This window comes from Tachypleus tridentatus, chromosome 4 (genome assembly GCF_004210375.1).
Source record: "Tachypleus tridentatus isolate NWPU-2018 chromosome 4, ASM421037v1, whole genome shotgun sequence".
In the NCBI taxonomy this organism is placed as follows: Eukaryota; Metazoa; Arthropoda; class Merostomata; order Xiphosura; family Limulidae; genus Tachypleus; species Tachypleus tridentatus.
Window position 1 is genome coordinate 43,851,967 of NC_134828.1, and position 22,559 is coordinate 43,874,525.

Here is a 22,559-nt window from a genome sequence, read left to right on the forward strand (position 1 = left end):
ATTCTGTTCGCTGTTAACAGGTGTTCTTTGTCAAGAGAATTGTAACAAGAAAGATGATATTATAAGTGTACGCTTATCCAGGCAAATAAATTCAAGAACAGAATGATTTTTATTTTGTAGAAAGAAAATATTTAATCTTTAAGTAGTATTTCAGCAATGTACACAGTAATTTATATGAAAATGTGCTTATTGTAATCTATATATGATAAAAAATTTAGTTATGAAGAAAATTTGTGGTGAATTTTCAAAGGTTTTCAATGTGGTACTCATCCTTCTCACAAGATTATTGGTATTGTTTCTTTAAGTAGTATTTCAGCAATGTACACAGTAATTTATATGAAAATGTGCTTATTGTAATCTATATATGATAAAAAATTTAGTTATGAAGAAAATTTGTGGTGAATTTTCAAAGATTTTCAATGTGGTACTCATCCTTCTCACAAGATTAATTATTATTGTACAGTGCTGCCTTCTGTATGCTGTATGCAGACTTTCCTTTAGGCATGTTCCCATCACTTTGGAATTAGTATGTTACATTGTATTTCGTATGTGATGTCTTGACTCTTTCCCTGATTTCTTATTCCCCTTGTCCTTCCTTGTTGCATGAGCATTCTTCTCAACCCTTTTTGGTTTTCCCTAGCTCTCCCAATATTTGGTGTAAGGCTGATCACTTTTTCTCCCATTTAGATGATGGGATCAGTATGCTGTGTCAGAGTCTCTGATCAGTATGTCCTAACTTACCATCAGACTAAATTTCTGTTTTTCACACACCAGTTGTTGGATTCTTTGTTGTCTCTCTGGGGAGTGGCTCCCAAATTTAATGTTAACTTCACATGTGTCTTAATATTCTTGCCTTGATGTTACCATTGCTACCTTTCTCTGGTATTTGTCTTCCATACCTCTCCTTTCAGAAGATCTTCATAGTAGTTGTGAGGGTTTTTCTGTTGATACCTTCTATCTTCCACTTTGGGTCATATTTCCTCCTTGGCTCTGTCATTGCATATGTGATTTCTTTGTTGTTGGGACTTTATTGGTATTGTTTCTGTTGCTGCTCAAGTTAAGTTGTCCTTCACTACTCTCAGGAACTTGTATCTTGTTGTGTTTCTTTGATGTGGCTTCTGACAATATTAAGCTGTGGGTAATAACTGCCTGACAACAGCCCACCCTTTCAACTTTTGTGGCCCACTTGTCTTGAGCTGAGTCTTCCATGCTTCTTGTTCTTGTCTCCCATCCTTTTTCCCTCCATTCTTTACCCGTGCTTTTCAGTACAGGTACTTCCTGTTGTCAAGGTCATCACCTGGTAGGAATGTTTGTGGCCAGTTGGAGCTCAATTACTGGATTTTATTCTTTGTTGGCTACCCTTTCTTAAGGATTAGTGATTGATGAAGGTTATTTTAGAGAGACTCATTCTCACTTTTCTTCACTCTTCTTCTGGATCTTGTTTACACATCCTGATGGCCTTTCACTCCTAACTTTACCTTCATTTTTTTTCATCTTGGAGTGGTTTACCAATTTTGGGCTCTACCCCTTTAGACTTGCCTTATCTTTATAAGTGTTTTGCTGTGTAGTTTGAGCTTTTGCTTATAATACACTCTAAGGTTGCAGTTTCATCATTACATGGATGACTGGCTACTACCAGCTCATCCTTAGCAGGAGTTGACCAATCACACTCATCAGTTGCTTTCTGTGGCAGTTTGAGTGGACTGGTTGATAAAATCGGAGAAATTGGTTCTTTGATCCACCTAATATTTGGTACATTTGGGTGTCTTCTTTGACATCAACATCAGTCAAACTCTTCCTTCTCCTTTATGCATCAGTCCCATAGAAATTTTGGTTTACTGTGTCCTCTCAGCTTAATCATTTACTGCTTGAGAGGTTCTGTTGCTTTTGGGGATGTGATAAGACAGAATCAGCACCCATCAGTCCTGCTCACATGAGATCCTCACAATGGATACTTTATGAAAGATGGTACCTTGTACTGTATCCTCTTTCTGTCACTATTTCCCTTTGTTAAGCCACTACAGCCCATATACTAATGTGTGTGCCATTGCCTTCTCCATGTCTGAATGTCCATCTGTTTATGGATGATTCCCTTCAGGGGCTTGGGTTGATCTCAGTGAAGCTTAGGATGTTGGTCTGTATATCTTGCATATCAGCATTCATAAACTTCTGGCAGTTAATTGGGTGTTATTTCACTTCTCTTCATTTTGCTCATTACCATCTGGTGATAATTCATTCCAACAACTTTACAGTGATTTCAACCATCAAGGGAGCATCTGGTCTTAGAGATCTTTGTTTTTGGACCTTGGATCTTCTATACTGGGCCCAGACACATTACATTCTTCTTTTTGAATGCCACTTGCTGTGTGCCTTCAATCTGTTAGTCGATTGTCTTTCACATCCAGACCAAATCTATTCAATGGAGTGGTCATTAGATCTGATCATTTTCAAAGACCTTTGTCTCCTTTGGTTGCTTCCCCTTCCATTGAACAAATTTGCTACATGCCTCAGTACCAAGTTGCTCCTCTTTTGATCACATCTACAGGCTTTTGTGGTTGATGACTTCAGCTAAGATTGGTTTTACAAATACTTTGATGTGTACCCACCTGTTTGCTTTTTTGGTTGATTTCTCTGCTACATTCCACTCCATGTCATGCCCTTCTAGTTGCACCCCATTAGACAAAGTCTACTCCTTGTACAATCAATCCCTCTTCTTCTGTTTTCCTCTGTTGGCCTGTAGACATTGCTGATCTAATTTATATGCTTTTGATGTTTCCCGTACCCCTTTTTCATCCTACCCATATTCTCCTTTATTCTTACTATTCCTTTTTCCTTAAGACCATGGCAGCTTGAAAAGGTTGTTCTTACTTTTCTCCAATTTCACTACTTTCTGTTTCATGCCTGGCATAGCAAGAGGTGGTTAAGGCACTTGACTCATAATCCAAGGGTCACGGGTTCAAATCCCTGTCACATCAAACATGCTTGCCCTTTCAGCTGTGGAGGTATTATAATGTTATGGTCAATCCCACTATTCATTGGTAAAAGAGTAGCTCAAGAGTTAGCTATGGGTGATGGTGACTAACTGTTCTCCCTCTAGTCTTACACTGCTAAATTAGGGACAGCTAGCACAGATAGACCTCATGTAGTTTTGCACAAAATTCAAAACAAAGAAAGAAAGACCTTCTGTTTTCCATCTTTACCCACATCCATACCCATATATATATTGCTATGTCTTGTCAGGGCCTTATATGTTATATTACACTCACAACTACTCTTTGGGGTGTGCACAACCATCTTATCATTTTTTGGCAGTCCTCCTCTTTTTGTGATCTTTTCCCTTTTACCCATTTGACTTAGATCTGTCTTCTGGTCCATTTGGTATACTCCTCTGTACCTTGTTCTGTATGTTCTCCCATCAAATTCATCATATCAGATTTTTTTCCTTGATTCTTGTTTTTGTCATCCATTGGAGGAGATTCTCCAACCTTGCATGTGAACCATGTTTAGTATGTTTGTCTCCGATTAGCTTTCATACATTGCATTTTCATTCACATCAGTTTCATCATCCACCTGTGGCTGTGTTATAAACTGTGGTGTGACTTTTACTGGTAAGTCTTGTTTTTATCCTTTTTTCAGTGGATTTTCTTGATTCCCTCTTTTTTCACACTGATCTCACTCTGTGATGAGTAGTGTCTGAGTGGGTATTCTTTAACAACAAAATCTACACTTTATGCCATGTTGGTTCATGCGCTTTCATCCATAACTCCACATGGTCACTATAGAGATGGGGTACTCTACAAGGTTGCTGAAAGGTTTGTCACCTCACATTGGTTGCTTCATAAATTTATCCATTTTGGACCATACGATCTATGGATTGAATAGGTAAAGTAAGAGGAGGGGATAGCGGCCCATGCTTGCCATTCCTTGAATGAAGAATTCAAAATGATCTGCTTTTAAAAATATTGCTTCGTAGTCACCCATTGCACTTTCTTTAGTGATTACAGTCCTCTGGACATTCCAACACATCTCCTTTCCCTTTCCCTTCTGTCAGTGGAGTATGGGAGCCTTTACCACTTTCCAATTCCAAGCCTTTGAGGTGGTGGACCCTGGAGCCTTTCTCTTGAATGGTTACCATTAAAATGTTGGCTATAACAATTTAGTCTAGAAGAGGGCGGTGATGTTTTACTGGTGTAGATGTAACATGACCTCCACAGGAGTTCGTCTAGCCCCTTACTGGTGAATGTAACCTCCTGATTCTATAATATTACAATATTTACAATATTATAAGAGTTGATTCATCTTTTAACAAGCCAATGTGGTCTCCTTATACTATGTACACTACTGTGGAGTTGATCTGTTACCAGAATGGTTTATGTGGCTTCCTTTTACATATTCTACATCAGCTGGAGTTTATCTGTTGCAAATGCAGTTCAGCTCCTTTTGATTGGGATCTCTCATCCTACTTTTACATGTACATTGATTACCAGTGTTGAGATGTTGAATTCAAGTGAACCAATCAATACAAGTCCTTGCACAAGAAGAATCCATCCTCTCGATGCTATAGGACCAATTTGGGATTGTTATGAAGTGTTTATCCTTGTGTAGTATCCACTGATTTGAGCAGATCTTAATCCTTGATTACTGGGTTGGAGGTGAAGATAGGATGATCCTCATCTTACACTTGTGGGATGTCAGTACCTTGTAGAGGAGGTTTGGGTTGTAGTTTACTTGCTGAATATGGTCTGATGCACTTTAACCAACCTACACCTCATGATTTCTGCCTTTGTGTTTTACAAATTATACACATAGGCAAGGAGTATACCTTGCTCAGAAGTGGTGTGGTTCTTCTCTTCTGATATACAGGTATCTTTCTCTCATGGTCAAGGATATCTTTTGGATGGGATGCTCTCAAGGGTGCTTCTGTTATTTCCTCACATTGACTATCCTCTTTCTGAATGTGGAATTCAGCTAATGTTATGGGAAGAGTAAGTATTGTATTGGAAATCATGATATTCCTGTTCTGAAAATGTATTTCCAGTTGTAAATAATACATAGGTATATTCTATTTAAAATCCAAGCATTTTGCTATTATTGTGCATTTGCATTTTTTAGAAATTTTGTTGAAACAATACTGCATGAAGAAAGGTGTTGTTTTTGCATATATGTATAGAAATGTGCAATATATTAAATGTACATTGTGTTTATGAATGCCTTTAATTTCTCTTTGGTAATAGGGTATCTGTGAGTCGTGCTATAAAACCATTTGCAGAACCCAACCGTCCACCTGACTGGTTTTCACAGAAGGTAAGTTGTAGATATATTTATGTGTGTGTGTGTGTGTGTCTGTCTCTCTCTCTCTCTGTATTTACACACACACACACACACACACACACACACAAACAAACAAACAAAATCATGGTGGCTTAAATGCTATAACTCTGAAGATACCTAATTAGAATTTCTAATTAAACATTTGTAATAAAATTGTAATTATATGGTATTGGAGCGTTGTTTGTTCTGTGTGAAAAGTGGTTTTCATATTAAGGCTAAAACATTTTTCTAAATCTAAATATTTTCAAATTTCATTTCCCTTCTACAGTAAATAATGTGCCTAAGAAAAAACTGTAATAACACATAAAAACCAGAAAATATCCTATAACTATCCCAGTTTTTCTGGTTTTCTAATTATGTGATAAGAAATGTTAAAAATTTAGCTAAGCTAGTTATTGTGTGCCCCATGGGAATAAAGTTTGAACTTGAAGTGAAATAGACAATTTTTTTTTCCAAAAGCAATGTAATATATTATGTCATTTGACAGATTAAACCTTTGGCTTAAATTGGCTATGAATAATAGAGTATTAAATGTCAGAGTGAACTATTGGTAATTTGTTAGAGAGATGATAGGTGGGCATGATTTCCTAGTTTATAGTTTAATAACAAAATAAGATTGAAGGCTATCAAAATTGTGTTTTACCTATGTAATAGCAATATTACAATGAGTAATTATGTAACATTCCATACTTTTTGGAAGAGTGGTAATTAAATTAGAGAAGAGAGGAGACATAAAAAGAGCAAATGTCACTGTTCTCATACTAGGAGAGATTGAGGATTTTTTAAAAACATTTATTTATAAAATTAAAAACTAAAAACTTGCATGATAGTAAAATTTGTTTTATTAACTATTGTTTGATGCCATGTTTATTTGTATGTAATGATAATAAAGTAATTAAATTTTGAATATAACTATAAAAGATTGTGATGTACACACTTTGATCTACCCAATGCAAAAGCATTAATATAGCACCTTGGCTATAATGTCACACACAGTTTATTCTCAGTGAATTTTACATGAGATGTATATTATTTTATCTTGCTAAATATCAACCTCATCTATAATGTAAAACAAGTGAGAGTGGGATTTTAGTCATGAGTTGAATTACAAGTCAAACTCAATTATAATGTCACTGTGTGACGGAAATTTTCAAACTGAATAAGCTATTTCCTTGACTTTGTAATGAAAAGTATGATTTTATAAGTCATTCAATAGATTAAAACTTTGTTTTTCTGTCTATACATATACAAATAGTTTTAGTTAGTTTGTCCATGAACATTTCATTGGTGTTGGTCATCCAGATTTGGTAAGATGATACATTGGATCAAGGACCATGGAATAGGATGGTTAGTACTTGACCCTACCTACCTTGACCCACATCCACAACAAAAATATATTTGTTTATCTGATGACTTCAAAGTCTTGGACCAATGTTTATTTCTAAATTTTTTTTTCTGTTTAGTTTTTCTTTGCAGACATATTTAAAGTGGCAGGGCTATATCTTTGAAAACCTTTACTTTTCACATGGTCAAATGTATGTTGGCTGTTCAAGAGTAGGATTACCAAAAAATCTTTTTATTTTGCTCCAGGAAAGAGGAAAAGACATAATGTTGTCCATCAAGAAACAGAGTATCAACAAACATAGAGGCTGTAGAGAAGGATTAGTTAAAGTAATAAAACAAAGTAATTATCACACCATTTCTGTAATGTGGGAAAAAAGTAGGTGTGAATAAAGTAGATTTGATTTAAAGTATTTGTAAAATAAATTGTGTGAAATAAATTATATGTACGTAAATACAAATTCATGTTTAATTTATTAGTTCAAGCCATACATTTAGTCCTTATCCCCTTCCTTGGATGTAGATGGGTGCCTCAACTTGTTGGATATAAACTAGATGAGATAAAATGTACGAAAAATATATTAGCTTATTCTTAGTATGATAGAGATGGGTATGCAGTTGTTTCTGCTTTTTGAGTTGAATGTTCTAAATACCAAAGTTTCAAGCCTGGGACAGTGAAAATTTCTCATCTGAATATCCTTAGTGTTATTATCAATTTATGATAGACTTTGTACTCGAAAAAGGAGTGGTAAGTAAATTTTGGTAAAACATAAATGTCATGATTGTTACATGTAGTGTTTGAGGATTTATTTAAATATTTTCATATCAAACGTCATTGTATGTGATTCGTGATTGATCAGTGATTTCTTTATTTAAACAATCAGTATATTTTTGAATAATATATACTAATGTTGTACTAATGTAGCTGTAAAATTATACATTATGTTTAACTGTGTTTTTTTCAGTTATTTATTACACATCTAAAATTTACCTGTGTTTGTATGATACTTCTTTATAGCTACATAAATAGAACTGATAGATATTACCTCACCAAACTCCTGTAGATATTTTTACACATACATCAAGCATTGAATGAACTCTCCTTCATACACAAATAGCATGTACTGTGCCAGTTTAATGATGTTTGCAACTACTAGGAGGGAAACACATTTTCCATGAGCAATTGCATTTTAACAATGACTCATTCTTTCCTTGGCATTGTTTACCTTTGTGTTTTTTTTTTTTTCATTAAGAATGGGAGTTTTGTACCTATTATTTTAAACATTTAGGTAACATTTGTATTGCATTCTTCCTTGCCTTTATATTCTTAATTTTGAGGAAGAAAGAGATGTGATTTTAAAGATTTTAGCTGAAACTTTTGATTGAAATTCTATTATCATTATTTATTTTTGTAAAATTAAAAAGTTTTGGAACAAGTGTTCTAGAGTTTTTAACAGTACTATTCCCTGATGTTATTAACCCATGTTTAAGTTTCAATAATTAATTTTCAGTTTTGTTATTATGACAAAGACCAAGGCATATGTATGTACCATGGACATACCTGGACATCCTACATGAAACAAAACAATTAAATGGTTTTGTGGAACAACCTAACTGTAAATTTACATTTTCTGACATCTCTCAAGGTTACTTCAAAACTGGAGTTGTTCTTTACTGTTTTAAGTGGCAGTTGGAAGCACACTGACTATCAATGATGCTACCATTATTGTGACATTTTTCTCAGATATAGAATACCCAACCTTCTGTTCCAATTGAGCATTCCTTGTCTTTTAATGACTTTTTTCTACAGTTGCCATCACCTGTCTGTGCATCTAGTTCTTCTCTTTTCTTCCTGATAAGTAACAGAAAACACCATCCTTATCATTTACTGTGTTATTTTTACAGGTATATGCCATTTTGTTCACATTCTCTTGTTGCTTTGTTTCTGGTAACCTTGAGCCTCCTCTTTTTCACTCTCTATCTCCCTTCCCCATTATTTGTGTTCATGCTACTATTCCTTTGTTTTGCTTTGTACCCAAATCTAGCCGTTGTGTCCTTCCAGATCTTGAGAATTTTATTTTAGGGCATATCATGATTCTTCATTCCTTAAGCTTCATTTTCTGAAATCTCTTCTTCCAGCTTAAAGATTGCCTTCTATTTCTTTTAATCTTTTGGATTTATTTCTTGTAGTTTGTCTTTCTCTTGCTCATCTTTTTAGCTGTCTGTCCATATTTCAGAGGTAGTACACTGTGACCTTTACAACTTTATTGGTGTAAATAATACCTACTTGGTCTCCACCTTGGCTTTGATTTTTAAAATCTTCCATTGTGCATGAAGTATACCATTTAACTTTGTGTTCTAGTTTTTGTGACTTGCTTCATCAGGATGTTTTACCTTTTTTTTTTCCTCAGGGAGTTTTTAAAGGTTTTTTATCCTTGGGGATCTTATAAGGTACCCCTCTTTTGTTCCTTATCCTCTTATTTCTTTCCAATCCATTTCCTTCTCAAGGTGGCTAAACATCACAGATCACGAAGGTGAGTTGTTTTGGCTGGGTGGTAACTTCACTCTTCCACTTTGCACATCTGGGATTCCATTGCTGAAGACTTTCATGTCATACAGGTGCTTTCTCTTTCTTTCTGCATTCAACCTGTTCTTTCCACTTCCTTCAGTTTCCTTGTATTTTAGGTGCCAAGAATTATGAATGCTCTGTATTAGGTACTTGATCCCAGTCTGGAGTTTTACACCTGTTTTTCCAGTACAAATGGGCAATTGATGACCTGTCTGTGATTTTTTTTTGTCAGCAGTTGGTTTATGAACTTAAATTGTGCTACAATTTTTGGTTCACCTTCCCACAAGAGATTGAACACAAATGACCCATAATGAAACTTTGCACTGAAACAGTCATACAGTACTCTTACCTTTTATCTCCATAGATCATTGTATTTTGATGATTTTTCTCAGTGTAAGGTGGGTATTTTTGCATGGGCTGTGAGTCATAGGATTGATGTTGTGGATGCATATCTTCACATTGCAGGTTGGCAGTTTGAAATTACTTTGTTCAGTTGGTTCAATATGGTTAGAGTTTTTCATTTTCAGGCTTTTCCTCTATGTTTTCAATTAGATTATGAGGGTATTCACATGGGAGGATTCGTATGTTGGGCCAACATTTTCATTATTGTGTGGAAGTTGGGCTCCTTCTTATCCCATCCAAAGAGACATTCTTAGCAGCATTCTTCTTCTTTGGGAGTAATTTTCTTAGGTTGGCTGCTTAACTTATACAATTCCTGTTTGCCCCATCTAGTGTATGTTTCATTTAAACATTCATTACAGAGTCAGCATTCAGTTTATGGGCTTAAAATGCTACAGTTTGAGATTCACTTCTTATGGCAGATGGAATGAAGATGATCCATTCTGTTGTTTTGTGCTGAAACATCCATACATTTCTCTAACTTATATTACTAGAGGTCACTGCATTTAAAAGGGAGTCATTTCAACTAATTTTCAGGGCAGACTCCATATTTTTTCTTACTTCTTTGAGACATAGAGCTTTAATAATCAAAGCTTTTATGATTTATTCTCTTTCTACATAAAAGCTTCTGTCTTTTTCTTCTTTGTATGATAATTCTGACTCTGAGTGTCTAATTTGCCATGTTAGGGCAATTTGGTGTTATCTGACATACTCCATTATAGAATAGTCTATGTTGTCTCTCCTTGCTGTGGGTTTTATTTTTCTTTTGTGATTTACCTTCTTCCACTTATAGTGGATGGGTTAAACATTTTTTATCTTAAGGCTTCCCTTGCCTTTTGCCATCAGATCCCTTGGATGAACTCTTGCAGGCAGGTATTTGGATGACCTGTGCACTTTTGTGTTTCATTATGTCATCCACATGGAGATTCTTCTTGTTTTTTTTGTTTTCTTCCACTCATCATTTTATAATCTTCCCAGAGGCTATAGTAGCATGAGTTGATTCAATTTTTTTTTTGCATGAAAAATATGGGGTGTCACCTTCCACCGAGTGATGTCCAGTTATGTTCCCCTTTTTCTTTAGTAGATGGCACAATTCGTGCTTTTTCCTTTTGTGACTTCATAATTGTGGAAAGGAGCTCATTTATTTTACTGATCGACACTAGGTCTTCCATTATTTTGTAGGATTTCAGCTATCTGTTTGTGGAGAAGTAAATTTCTTTTCTGAAATTAACATTTTCTTTATTTAAAAATATATTGCAGGTAAATACCCACCTCACCATAAAATCTCTAACCCTTCATTTTTAGTTCAGTGTTGTTTTATGTTTGTTTCGTGAAGAATGAACTTTTCTTGAAACATGAGTACTCCTGCAGTTTACTGTGCATGGAAGATGTATCACTCCACTATTGGTTGAGGACAATATTCTAATGATGCCTGCATGATACACTGGCATAATAGACATTATTACCTCTAAATGTAGGAGTTTCATTCATTTAAAGTAATAGTCATATGTTCTGTGGAGGGGTGATTATCTCAAATGCATTTCCACATAAGAAAAATAATGTTTCATTGCTTCCTGTGGTGATACTCAAAACCAGTTTTAGTCTCTGGTTGATAAGTTAAGTTGCACTTGTAAAATTAAAAAAGAATAATAAAGAAAACAAAAAAAACAGGACTCTTTGTGTAGGTGGTTTAGTGCAGTCAGAAATCTTTTATGTTTCATTTTACCTTTGTGGTTTTCTTGGATGCCATTTCACCAGTTGAAAGAGGACAAAGAATGTCATTAGATAGCAAATGATGTTTTGGTAGATGAAAAATTGTAAACTCTGAAATAGTATATCTTGGTCATGGCACTAGAAAATTTTCCTTTCTATCCATGCTATGGTATTTTTCATGTGAAACTGATTTTTCTTAGAGTGATGGTATAAGGTTGTATAATATCAGGAGCTGCAACAAGTTACTTGACATGAAAAAAAAAAGTGGGAGAAATTCTGAGCATTTGATCATGACAGAGTGAAGTGTGTGCATGTAAGAAAGGATTTCCAGAATTGGAAGAAGTGGGTAGAGCTCCACTGCATTTGATTTACTATGTATAGTAATACCTCACCAAATAAAAATATACGAGGCTCTTATTTTATATTCTAGCTTGTCAGTATTTGCAATTTAAGTTTCTTATTCATAAGGTACTATAGACTTTGTATTTGGACATCAGAAACATCTAATTTGAACCACAGCTGCATTCTACATACCACGTAACTTTTACAGTTTAGGTTAATTTAGTTTAAACTTACATTTGGAGTTTGATTTTTTCCTTTGCTTATATTTTATCCCTTTTTCACTGTTAATGTTATTTTGTAAGCTCCATTTTTTTTTCACTACTAATCATATCTAATTGGGAATTTTATTAGAGTTAAACTTTGTGATTGTTAACTGGGTACCTTTTTATTATCATGATCCTTAGGGTTAGTTTTACTTTTTGATTCTTTTTTCTTATAGATTCTTTAGGTGTACTTATTTGTTCAATATTTAAGGGGGTCGTTTATGTTCTGAGTTCCTTTGGTGGTTTTGTACTTCAGGTGTTACTTATTATTTTCTGTTTCACGTTGAATAGTTTTGCAAGTTTGTTGTTTTTATGTATTTTATAGACTCTACATGCTTCTACATTTTATTAGTTCCTTAGTAATGAGTACTTTCTCTAAGTATATTTTGTTTATTTCTTTGGCTACACTTTGTGATAGTTCCATGGGTTCTACAGGTTCTACCTATGGGTTTCTGCTTTCTGTTTTGCTCTCCCTTTATCACTTCCCAGATTTTCTTCTCTCGTTTTTGGGATTGTGCCTTATCCAAGTGTCTTGCTGTGTCTGTTAAAGATCTACTGTACAAAGGGAATATCAAACAGGTGTTCTCACTCAACCATGATTTTACTCCTGTTTATTTGTTGTCTACGAAATATATGAGATTGGAGTCCCATCATAGCTTTTTCCCATTTGTATTTTTATCTGGAGATGCCTTGTTTCACTCTGTAGTCCTTCCTTTCTCTTTAGTGAGTGTTTTACCACAGTGTCACACCATTTTTCTTTTGTTTGTTCACAAGGGTTGTCTTTCAGTTCTAGGTGCTGCCATTTGGTCTTTCTTCAGCTCTGTATGTGTTTTGTTGAGTGATATGCTATTTTGTACTTAAACTTCACTTGCTGGATCATTGGATTCCTTATTACCTGAACAAATGGCTTATGCTTACCTCTTTTCATGCCCAGTTAGTCACTCCCACCTGCTTAATTCTTGGAAAAGATGCTCAAGTGGGGTTTCTCATCAAGTTAGAGAAGTTGCTTAGTACTCCCTCACAGTATATTATTCATACTGAGGTTTTCTTCTCTTCTTGTCTCAGTGGTGCCCAGCCTTCTCCACTTCAGCTCCAGTATGTGGAGTAGGCAGTCATAAAGACTTTACCTTCTCCTCTCTCTACATGAGAAGTTGTCTTTCTTTTGGGGTTGTGAGCTTTCTTGGAAGCTCTCATTCCCTTCAGTTGGCCAAATGTATATTAACTTCATTAGAACTTACCTTAAGATTCTGTGAACTGTTCCATCTGCCTTCCACCTGAGATCAGGGGTGACCTCACTTGGTGGGGGTTCTCATTCCTCTGCTTTGTACCAAGTCTCATCTATATACAGATGCTTCTTTGTTGGGGTTTCTTCATTTCCCCTTAAATTTAGGGTTGGTAGTTAGTTGAGGTGGCTACTCTCAATTTCCATATCTTGTAACCTTTTGCAGTTCATTGGGCTCTGTATCACTTCCTCCCATTTCTGCAGGGATGGTTTAGTTATGATTCATTCTGATAATTTCACTACTATCAGCTATATTACCAAGCAAGAGGGGGAGTCAAGATGAGATCTTTGTGTTTTCAGATCTGGATCTTTTGTACTAGATCACTAATCAGGACATGACTGTTCTGGCATGTCAGGTTCCCAGAGTTATGAATGTTGTGGCTGTTTGCTTTTCTTGTCCCAACCAGGTTCTCCATGTAGAGTGGTTGCTTCATTCTCAGGTTTGTTTTTGTGGATGTGTTCTCAACTGGTAACACTGCATATATATGCAGTTCCTAATCACTGGAATATCAAACTTCCTTCCTTTTTGGTTTCTAGTTCCTCACCTCTCAGCTTTTGGGGTGGATGCTTTCAGTCCAGATTGGAGGGGTCTTTACTTATATCTCTACCTTATGATTAGACTCTTCACCTTGGCCTTTCTCTTTATCCAAATCACTCCTTGTTGTTTTCTGCTGGTTGCTCCAGATTGATCAACTCAGTCATTATTCTCTCTGTTCTGGCCTTTACTGCTCTTAACTCTGTCATGTTTACTCTTCTAACAACTATGGTCAGATGTTTTTCATTCCAACATTACCACAGTCGAACTTTATGCATGACTTTTGTCTGGTCCCATATATTAACTCTGAGATCTGCCCTTCATGTAGCATATTTCATTGCTTTTAATATTTACCCTTTGTCCTTATATGTAAAAACAGCTCATTTGGGTTGAGAAAATTTTTTACATAGAGGAGCGAACAACATTTCGACCTTCTTCGGTCTTCGTCAGGTTCACAAAGAAAGGAATAGGTAACTGACCGGAAGCTGACCACATGTTTGAAAGGGGTTGTGTAACTGAGTGTCAGAATGTAGAGGGCATGCTTAGATGTTTGTATATATAATTTTATATTATTTATTATATTATTTTTAATATAGGTATAAAGGTGTTCCTTTGTATTGGTTTATTCTGGGCTTGAGTTGTTGTATTAGTAAGGCTTCTTTAATTTTGTGTTTTTTATGTTTGTTTCTTTATTTAGTATTGAGTGTTTTCTATGGTTATGTTGTGTTTATTTGACTTGCAGTGTTCAAAAACGTGGCAAGGTGACTTTTTATGTTCTTTGAATCTGATTTCCATTTTTCTACTTGTTTCTTCAATATAGAAGTTGTGGGAGTTATCACATTATATTTTATAAATAATGTTGGTGTGGTGTTTGTCAGTGTAGTTTTTACATAGTATAGACCTCAGTTTTGTGCCTGGTTTTTGAATAAATTTGGTAATAATAAAATAAATAATATAAAATAATATATTCAAACATCTAAGCATGCCCTCTACATTCCGACATTCACTTACACAACCCCTTTCAAACATGTGGTCAGCTTCTGGTCAGTTACCTCTTTCTTTCTTTGTGAACCTAATGATGACCAAAGATGGTCGAAATGTTGTTCGCTCCTCTAAGTAAAAAATTTTCTCAACCCAACCGAGCCGTTTTTACAGATATTTTTTTTTCTACAAGTGGATTTTCTAGATATTACTGATTACCCTTTGTCCTTGTCTGTGTATCAGAGGCTTTGGTCTATTGGTCATTGCTTCTGACCAACCTGTCCTTTTGTTTCAACACATGTCTAAACTCTCCATTTGGTTCTTTGTTCAGGGTTTGTCTGTTTCAACTGTTGCTCTTTTTGGGCTACCCCATTGAACACCTTCCTTTTTCCCACTTTCGATATGGCTTCTCTGGTTATTTATCTTCTTTTCTGGTAATTTCATCTCATCCATCCTCTATATTCCTTTATGTGCTGGTTTTAGATCTTAAAATTGTTCTTCATGTCCTGTTGATTCTCCCTTTAAACCAATTACGTTGTGTTCCATATACCAGTTTTCTCTTAAGACATGTTTCCTCCCCATCCTAGTATATGGTCATTGTCATTCTGATATTTATGTGGTAAATGTTTCCTTCATCTTTTACCATTCCTTGTATGTTAACTACTATCTGGATTGGTTTTTTTTCACTGGACATATGTTGCCTGGGAAGGTTATTGGACATCTTTTCTTATTTCCTTAACTTTCTTTTCTGACCTGCTCTCTTGTTTGCATCCAGATTATCCATTTTGTTATCTACTATGTTATGTGTCTTGTGCTGTTTCCTTTCATGGTTTTTGTTCCTGTCTTTTTGTTCCATGGAATTCATTTGTTTCCTGGGATCATTTCACTGGTTATGCTCACTGGTTGGGTTCAGCAACTCGTATGATGTGTTTATAGAAATATTATTATATACATCGTGTTTTGTCACTATAGTTGCCATTGATATCTTTAGCTGCTTGCAGCCTCCATCTTTTGGAGGAGATTATTTTAGTTGGTATGTGGACAACTTACAATACGTTTATCAGTCTTTATCTGCACAACATAGCTGTGTCTTCCTCAAGTGGGTATCATCTTCCTCCAGTGTCAATTCTACACATTTCTGTTTGCATTTGTCCAGGGTAAGTTAATATGTCATTCTTTTTTACAGTAATTTGTTGATACACATATTTCAGGATCTCTCCTGGCAATGGGCATTGACTGATCAAGTATATTGAATATTATATCCTGGAACTAAATCTGTGTACTTTCGTAACACTTCCTGTAGAGATGGGGTGTTTTAATAAGACTACCGGTCACTTATGGTGTGTGTGTATATTTTATCTTGTCAGAAATACATTTTCAGCATTATGAAATGTTATCTTTTGTTATATAGAGCATCACTTCTGAATATCTTGTGTATTAGGGTGGCCCTTAAATGGGGATGGAACTTTTTGAAGTTTGGAACTTGTAAACTCTTACCTTTCAGATTTGTTTAACTTATAAGAAAACTTAGCAGGTAAAATTTTAAGCATGTTATGGAGTATTTACTGGTCATTCAAGGCTTTTAAATGTTTTTATAATGACTGTTTCAAGTCTAATATAGGATGATATAAGATAAAAGAGAAGAAGAATAAAGCTTTACTGGCTTCTTGAAGTTATTCCTACTTTACAAAAGAACAAAATTTAATAAATATTTAATGAAAAACTAGTTTTTTATCCAAATTAAAATTGTAAATATAACTCATGTTTATCACTTTAATGTCATCATTAATAATCATGATACTTATGTCACATTACCAGTTACTTTGTTAGAATCAGGGAAGTGATGCCTGTGATCTTGAACAACTTTAAGTTGATACTGCTTTTGATCTTCTTCATTGGTAAGCAAAGTGCTATATTTTTCAATTAATGTAATATCCCTTACAGCAATATCATTGAGCACTTTGAGAGTCCACAAACTTCCAATGCTGGTTTGTAGTCATCTCTGAGACTCCACAGTTCAGGATCTACATCAAAGAAATGTGTGGAAATGTCCAAACATCCAAAACATTGAGGGTATTTTTTGTCACAGAATTTGGAAGAGCCTTTTGTTGATCCATGTTGATGTTGATTTTTGATCCACTTTTGTTGATTGGGTATCTTCATGAAGTTCATTCATTACTTTTATCATGGATCACTTTGTGTCTAACAATACATTTGGGTAGTAAAAAAAATTAAGACTATCAAATCTTCACTTATATACTGCATATGCCCAGAAAATTCTTTGAAGCTGATTTGAATGTAGCTGGGTTGATTTTGATTTCTTCATATTTTTTTGGACTCTGAAGAAATTTCAGATCTCTTTCACAGAGATTGCATTAGGAGCAGTGAACCAAGTCAGATTGAGGATATTCAGACACAAAAAATTCATCTGTTTCTATGTGCAGTCAGTCTAAAATGATCACATAAACTCTTCTTGTTATGCTTGTTGCCATCTCCTTAATTCATCATCTCTTCTCTTTGCTCTTGAATCATTCATAGTGATTATATTGTCTACTGAGCCCATACATCCCTGATGCCCTTTTTCTTTCTGTGCAAAGAGAAATTCTCTGTCTTTTGGTATCTTGATTACTGCAAGGGCATCTTGATGAGCAGTATCAAACAGATCATTTAGTTGGTCAGTAAAAGCTGCTTCATTGGTTCTCTGTATCTGTTTGTCTAGTGAAATTTTTCTTCAGCTTTAAAAAGGTTTTTAAACTTTTGAATAACATGCTGTTCAGGTTCTTTTGAAATTATAGCTTTGTTCTAGAATAATTAAATTTCTCTCACAGCTGTTGTATTTTCATGGATTGTTTTTCCCAGTCTTGTGATGATAAAAAAAGAAAACACACCCACAAAACCTGTATTTTTGGAGATAATTTACTTGTTATTTCTAGTTCTTCTTTATCTAGTAATCGCAAAAAGCCTTGCTTCTTGTTGCTGCTGTCATTACCATTTTTGTCAAAAATTATGCTAGTAATTTTATCATGCTTTTCAAGCTTTGTTTATTTTAAAGTATATCTTGTTTTGTTTTCTCAATTTCTGTTGAATCTAATCAGCTTGAGTGTCAACTCTTTTATACATATTTTGGTTACAGGACTTTCTGTAATAAGATTATTCTATAATATTTGTAATATTATAGAACACTAAAGAACAATAAAGAATATTGTGGAACTAAATGGAACATTCTAAAAAAAATAGATAATGGCAAAGAATATTATTGAACTTTAAAGAACATTCTGGAAAATTTTAGATTGTATTAAAATACAATACAACATCATTAACAGTTTATATAAGTAACATAATTATTTACAATTTGTGGATATCTACAATAATCCTTCAACAGTTTTATTTGGGAATTACAATGTATTAGACAATACTAGATCTACTACATAAAAGAACAATTTACAACATACTCAGTCACACCGTTGTATTATTTGTAACTAGTTTTTAACAATACAAGTATTATATCTTACATTGCAAGTTTGTGTGTAAACAAATAACAGACAATGAACTTAAAATATATTAAGCAAATATATGATTTGTATTTTAAACTTCTAGATTGTATTTCAGAATGGCTGATATAATACCTGTACCAGCCGTTCTGAGATACATTTTTATTTCAAGTAGGTTTCTCATTATCAAGAAAAACTTCTAGATTATCTAGCAACCTTTAAATTTTTATAAATATTGTTGAACATTTGCCCAGACTTTCAGTTTAATTATTGAAATACAGTAGTAGATTAAGAGTGTAGAAAATAAAAAGTTGCAAAATAAGGATCACACTATTATATGTGTGATTTGATATTAATTATTTTTGTTTTTTCATAGTTTTCTTTCATTCTTGTTATAGAACTGTGCATTACAGTACTCTGACTTGTTAGAGAATGTGGAAACACCAAAGTAAGTCAAAAATATTTTTATATCAAATGAAACAGTTATGCTTTGAATAAAATACATTTGTAGGTATGAATTTTTCTTTAAGTGATGCAGATATCTGTATATTCTCACATTGTCACATGGCATGCTCTTGTGGTGTTATACAGTTCTTTAAACATGCTTCAGCACCATTACATCATCTTTGAAGTATCTAATTCACACTGGATCCACTCATTGCAATATTTAACACTGTTTAATAAATGATAGTGGAATGACAATTGGTAAATTTCAATATAAAGAACTCTTGATTGTTGTGAATAAAGAAATAAAATAGTGTAAATTTTCACTAAAATTCTGGAAAAGAACAGAATAACTCATCAAATGTTTTGTGAGATTGTTTTAAAAATATACAGTGTATTGGTTATAATATTCGAAATATGAGTATATAAAAAATCAATTGGACAAAATTTAGACTCCCTACAGCTTGAGTGCTTTTGAAAGGTAGGTCATTCTTTCAGAGGCAAACTACATTGGATTTTCTAATTTTTTAAACATTATTATTAGTCTTCAATTTTATATAATTCCTTTGTTAATTTTATCTCTACTGTATTAAAGCAACCATATTTTACTTTATTTCTGTGTATGGTGTGCATACACAGCACTTTTTAGACACTACTTCTAAAATACCTTTATCTTATTCCTGTACTTAACATATTTTTATTACAGATTGATTGATTGTTGATATAGGAATTTCTGTACTATTATTTGAAGACATTTTCTCTAACATTTCACAAGAAAGGAAGAAAGTAGTTGAATTATTTCCATTTTATACACATGCAGTACTAGGACATAAGAAGTGAAAATGGCAACACTCAATAAAAAAAAACATTTTGTATTAATCATGAAAATAAAAATATATTTATAGTTTTTTTTATTACTTATTATTATAATTGATTTTTCTGTAAGAAATACTGTTATTTTTCAGCCATTTACACTCATGGTAATAAATTTATTTTATGATCCTTGTACTGCTTTGACATGCACTATAGGCTCACACAAAGAAATTACTTTAAGCTTTTAAACTTACTGTACTTCTTGGTAAAGATGAATAAATTTACTTGTTTCAGATTTTTGTAATGAGTATGTTTTACAAAAGATAATGTACTGTATAGTGCACTTGTTTAAAAATTATTAGTGATTTTACTACACTTGCATATATTTTTTTTCCCCTCCATCATGTTCTTGGTTTTTTACATGCTTTAAGCATACTATTGGTTGCATCTATGAGGAGTGTAATGCATTTGTTTTTAATTTTAGTATGATAAACGAGATAAGTCATTTGATTGTAAAAAAGCTGGGACAAGCATAAAAGCCAGATATATTTGGTCATTATATGTGCAACATTTTGATAAAAAGTTTCATGAAATGTATCACCTACAATAAACTACAAATTGTGCACACAATTTAAAAATGTGTGCTTTGTAAGTAGATATGTATTGAAAAATGATAATTTTTAATCTTGAAGCTGTGTTACTAAATGAGAATTTTTGTAATATTATACTACTGTAAAGTAAATGATTCATTAATTGGATTTAAAATTGTGTGTAGTATAAAAACAAATGTATCTGGTGTTGATCAGTTATCTCTATCATTTTTTTTTTTTTACAATATTGTCTGTTTAGCTAAAATAACAATTCCTGAGTCATTATATTTTCCTTGTGTTTAGTGATATCTCTTCTCTTCATTCAGTAAATCAGAATATTAGCTTGAATGCCTCTTGAATGTTTTTGAGCATCTAAAATGAGGTTTTCTTGTAAGAGTAAAGAATGTCAGTGAAAATAATGTGTTGTCTATTTGGATAACAAACCACTTCATTTTTGTTTTAAATGACAGCTTTGTCTAATTATATGAGTATGATTATGGAATTTTGTTTTGCGTGATAAAAAAGGTTTATAAATTTACAGTTTGGCTACAAAAGCTGGCATTTAAAGTTGTGAGGCATTTATCAACTTTTTTTCCTGTGTAAAAACTCCTTAATCATATTCACTTGATTAGAGATTGAAATGTGCATGATATTATATATTTGATGTCAGAATTATAAGCTGTTGTCATTCATTTAGTGAAAGTTCACAGTAGAGGAAGATAAATACCAAATACAGTATATAAATATATGGAAAAAATGTGAATATGCATTTTGCAGATTCTGAAAGTTATGCAAATTTAATATGCAAACTATAAGAGAGAGAAAAATATTTTTATTAAAATGAATATCACCTCTGAATCCAACTTGTCAAGATTAATGTCAGTTCATAGATATATGTTGAGTACAGATACCTCTGTAATTCATCAGATTTTTTTTTGTACTGCAAGCTTGTACATTTTATTAAAAGCTTCCCATATTTTGTGTAGATAAACATAGTAAATTCAATATAAAAGTAAATATTCTTTCTCCAATGCAGAGTCAGTCCAATGGAGTATGCCCTTGCACATGTAGGTAACGTACATTACAACCTGAATAGAAAATGAAGTACAATTTTGCATTTAACAGTTCAGACTGTATATAAATGTTACATATTACATATTTCTGTCTTTCAAGTATTTGCTTGATCCCAGTCACCAAGGAGCACAGATTCCAGTGATTTGCACTGGATGCATACTTTTTCCTGGGCCCTTTTAATTTTGAAACTCTGGTTCTTTGCAGCTTACTTAATGTTGTTAATTTTGTCTTTGACTTGGCTTTCAAAAGACAATTTCTGGTTGTTAGTACTGAATCATGCTTTGAAGGCCTACAAGACAGATTTTTTTTTTTACATCTGTGTTGTTAGACATTAACTCTTCTAGGAATAGGCTGCATTCTGTTTCTTCTGTTTTTTTGACTGGTGTAGTCTCCTGTGCCTGTATGATTAGCTCTCAGATCATGGTCTAAATTTTATTTTCACTAGACAAATCAAATATGCTTTTTTTATATTTATAAATTTTCTAGCATACTTATTTACCTTCTTAGCTTTATCTGCTTGACTGAGATTAAATAGTTCCCTAGTATCTACACAGTATGTTCCTATATATATATTTCTATCCATACATTTACCCCCCCCCCTTTTTTTTTTTCTGACAGGCCCACCTAACTAGGAGTTAATGGTAAGATAATATATTTGTGAGGAATACTTCTACTATTATCTTGTTCCCTAACATCTTTAACACTAAAATGATATGGCAGCTGTACATTTAGCACCTTCCATACTGCATATGAGACTGTGTTCTTAGAATACATTCCAGTCATATTAGCTGCTACATCTAGAACATTAGCTTTACACTGCCTTTTCCAATGAGACTTGTACCTCTTGATTTGCCCTTGGCTCATTAATGCTACACCTTAGGTAGTAAGTTGTGTTGAATAACTGTTTAATAATCTACTGTATATGGAGTAGTCACTTTTAATGTATAATAACATTGTTTTGACCATTGAGGCAGCAGACTTTACCTTGCTTGTTATCTTTGTTGGAGTATGATCAAAGTACACCTTATGATGCACAGAAACAGGTGAAGCATTGCTTTCAGATTGTTATTATTGTACCCTTGTATTGTGCCAACTGGTGCATCTTTTACTGTAGTGTTCAACTACTTTTTCTCTGAAATATTAGGCTATGGCTTTATATTGCAATCTATAACAAGTGCTTCATTGAAGAACTTATTGGCTTCACGTGTATCCTTCATAGCATTTGATATATTTTCATTTCTAAGTGGCTGGTTTACTATCTTAACTCGATAGCACATTAAGACTTTTGCTTTATATCAACAGTTGTCCAATAACTGCATGGCTGATGAATCAGCATTGGTGTTCAGTAATGCCTCTTTCATTCTGCCAAATTAAAATGTATGCATACATAC

General features: G+C 33.6%; 1 protein-coding gene across 17 annotated transcripts in view; it reads left to right on the forward strand.

Annotated features, from left to right (window-relative positions):
- LOC143248987 (bromodomain-containing protein 8-like) overlaps positions 1 to 22,559 on the forward strand; it is a 154,349-nt gene that overhangs the window by 15,652 nt on the left and 116,138 nt on the right. For 11 of the 17 annotated variants that reach the window (XR_013027314.1, XR_013027315.1, XR_013027316.1 and 8 more), the window contains 3 exons: positions 5,235 to 5,304; positions 6,922 to 7,050; positions 18,646 to 18,695. Coding sequence is in view for 7 of the 17 variants with exons in the window: in XM_076498085.1 (XP_076354200.1) it covers positions 5,235 to 5,304; positions 6,922 to 7,050; positions 18,646 to 18,695 (249 nt within the window). In the remaining 10 variants the exon portion in view is untranslated. The remainder of the gene's footprint in view (positions 1 to 5,234; positions 5,305 to 6,921; positions 7,051 to 18,645; positions 18,696 to 22,559) is intronic. The other 6 variants (XR_013027318.1, XR_013027322.1, XM_076498088.1 and 3 more) reach the window with 1 other exon arrangement.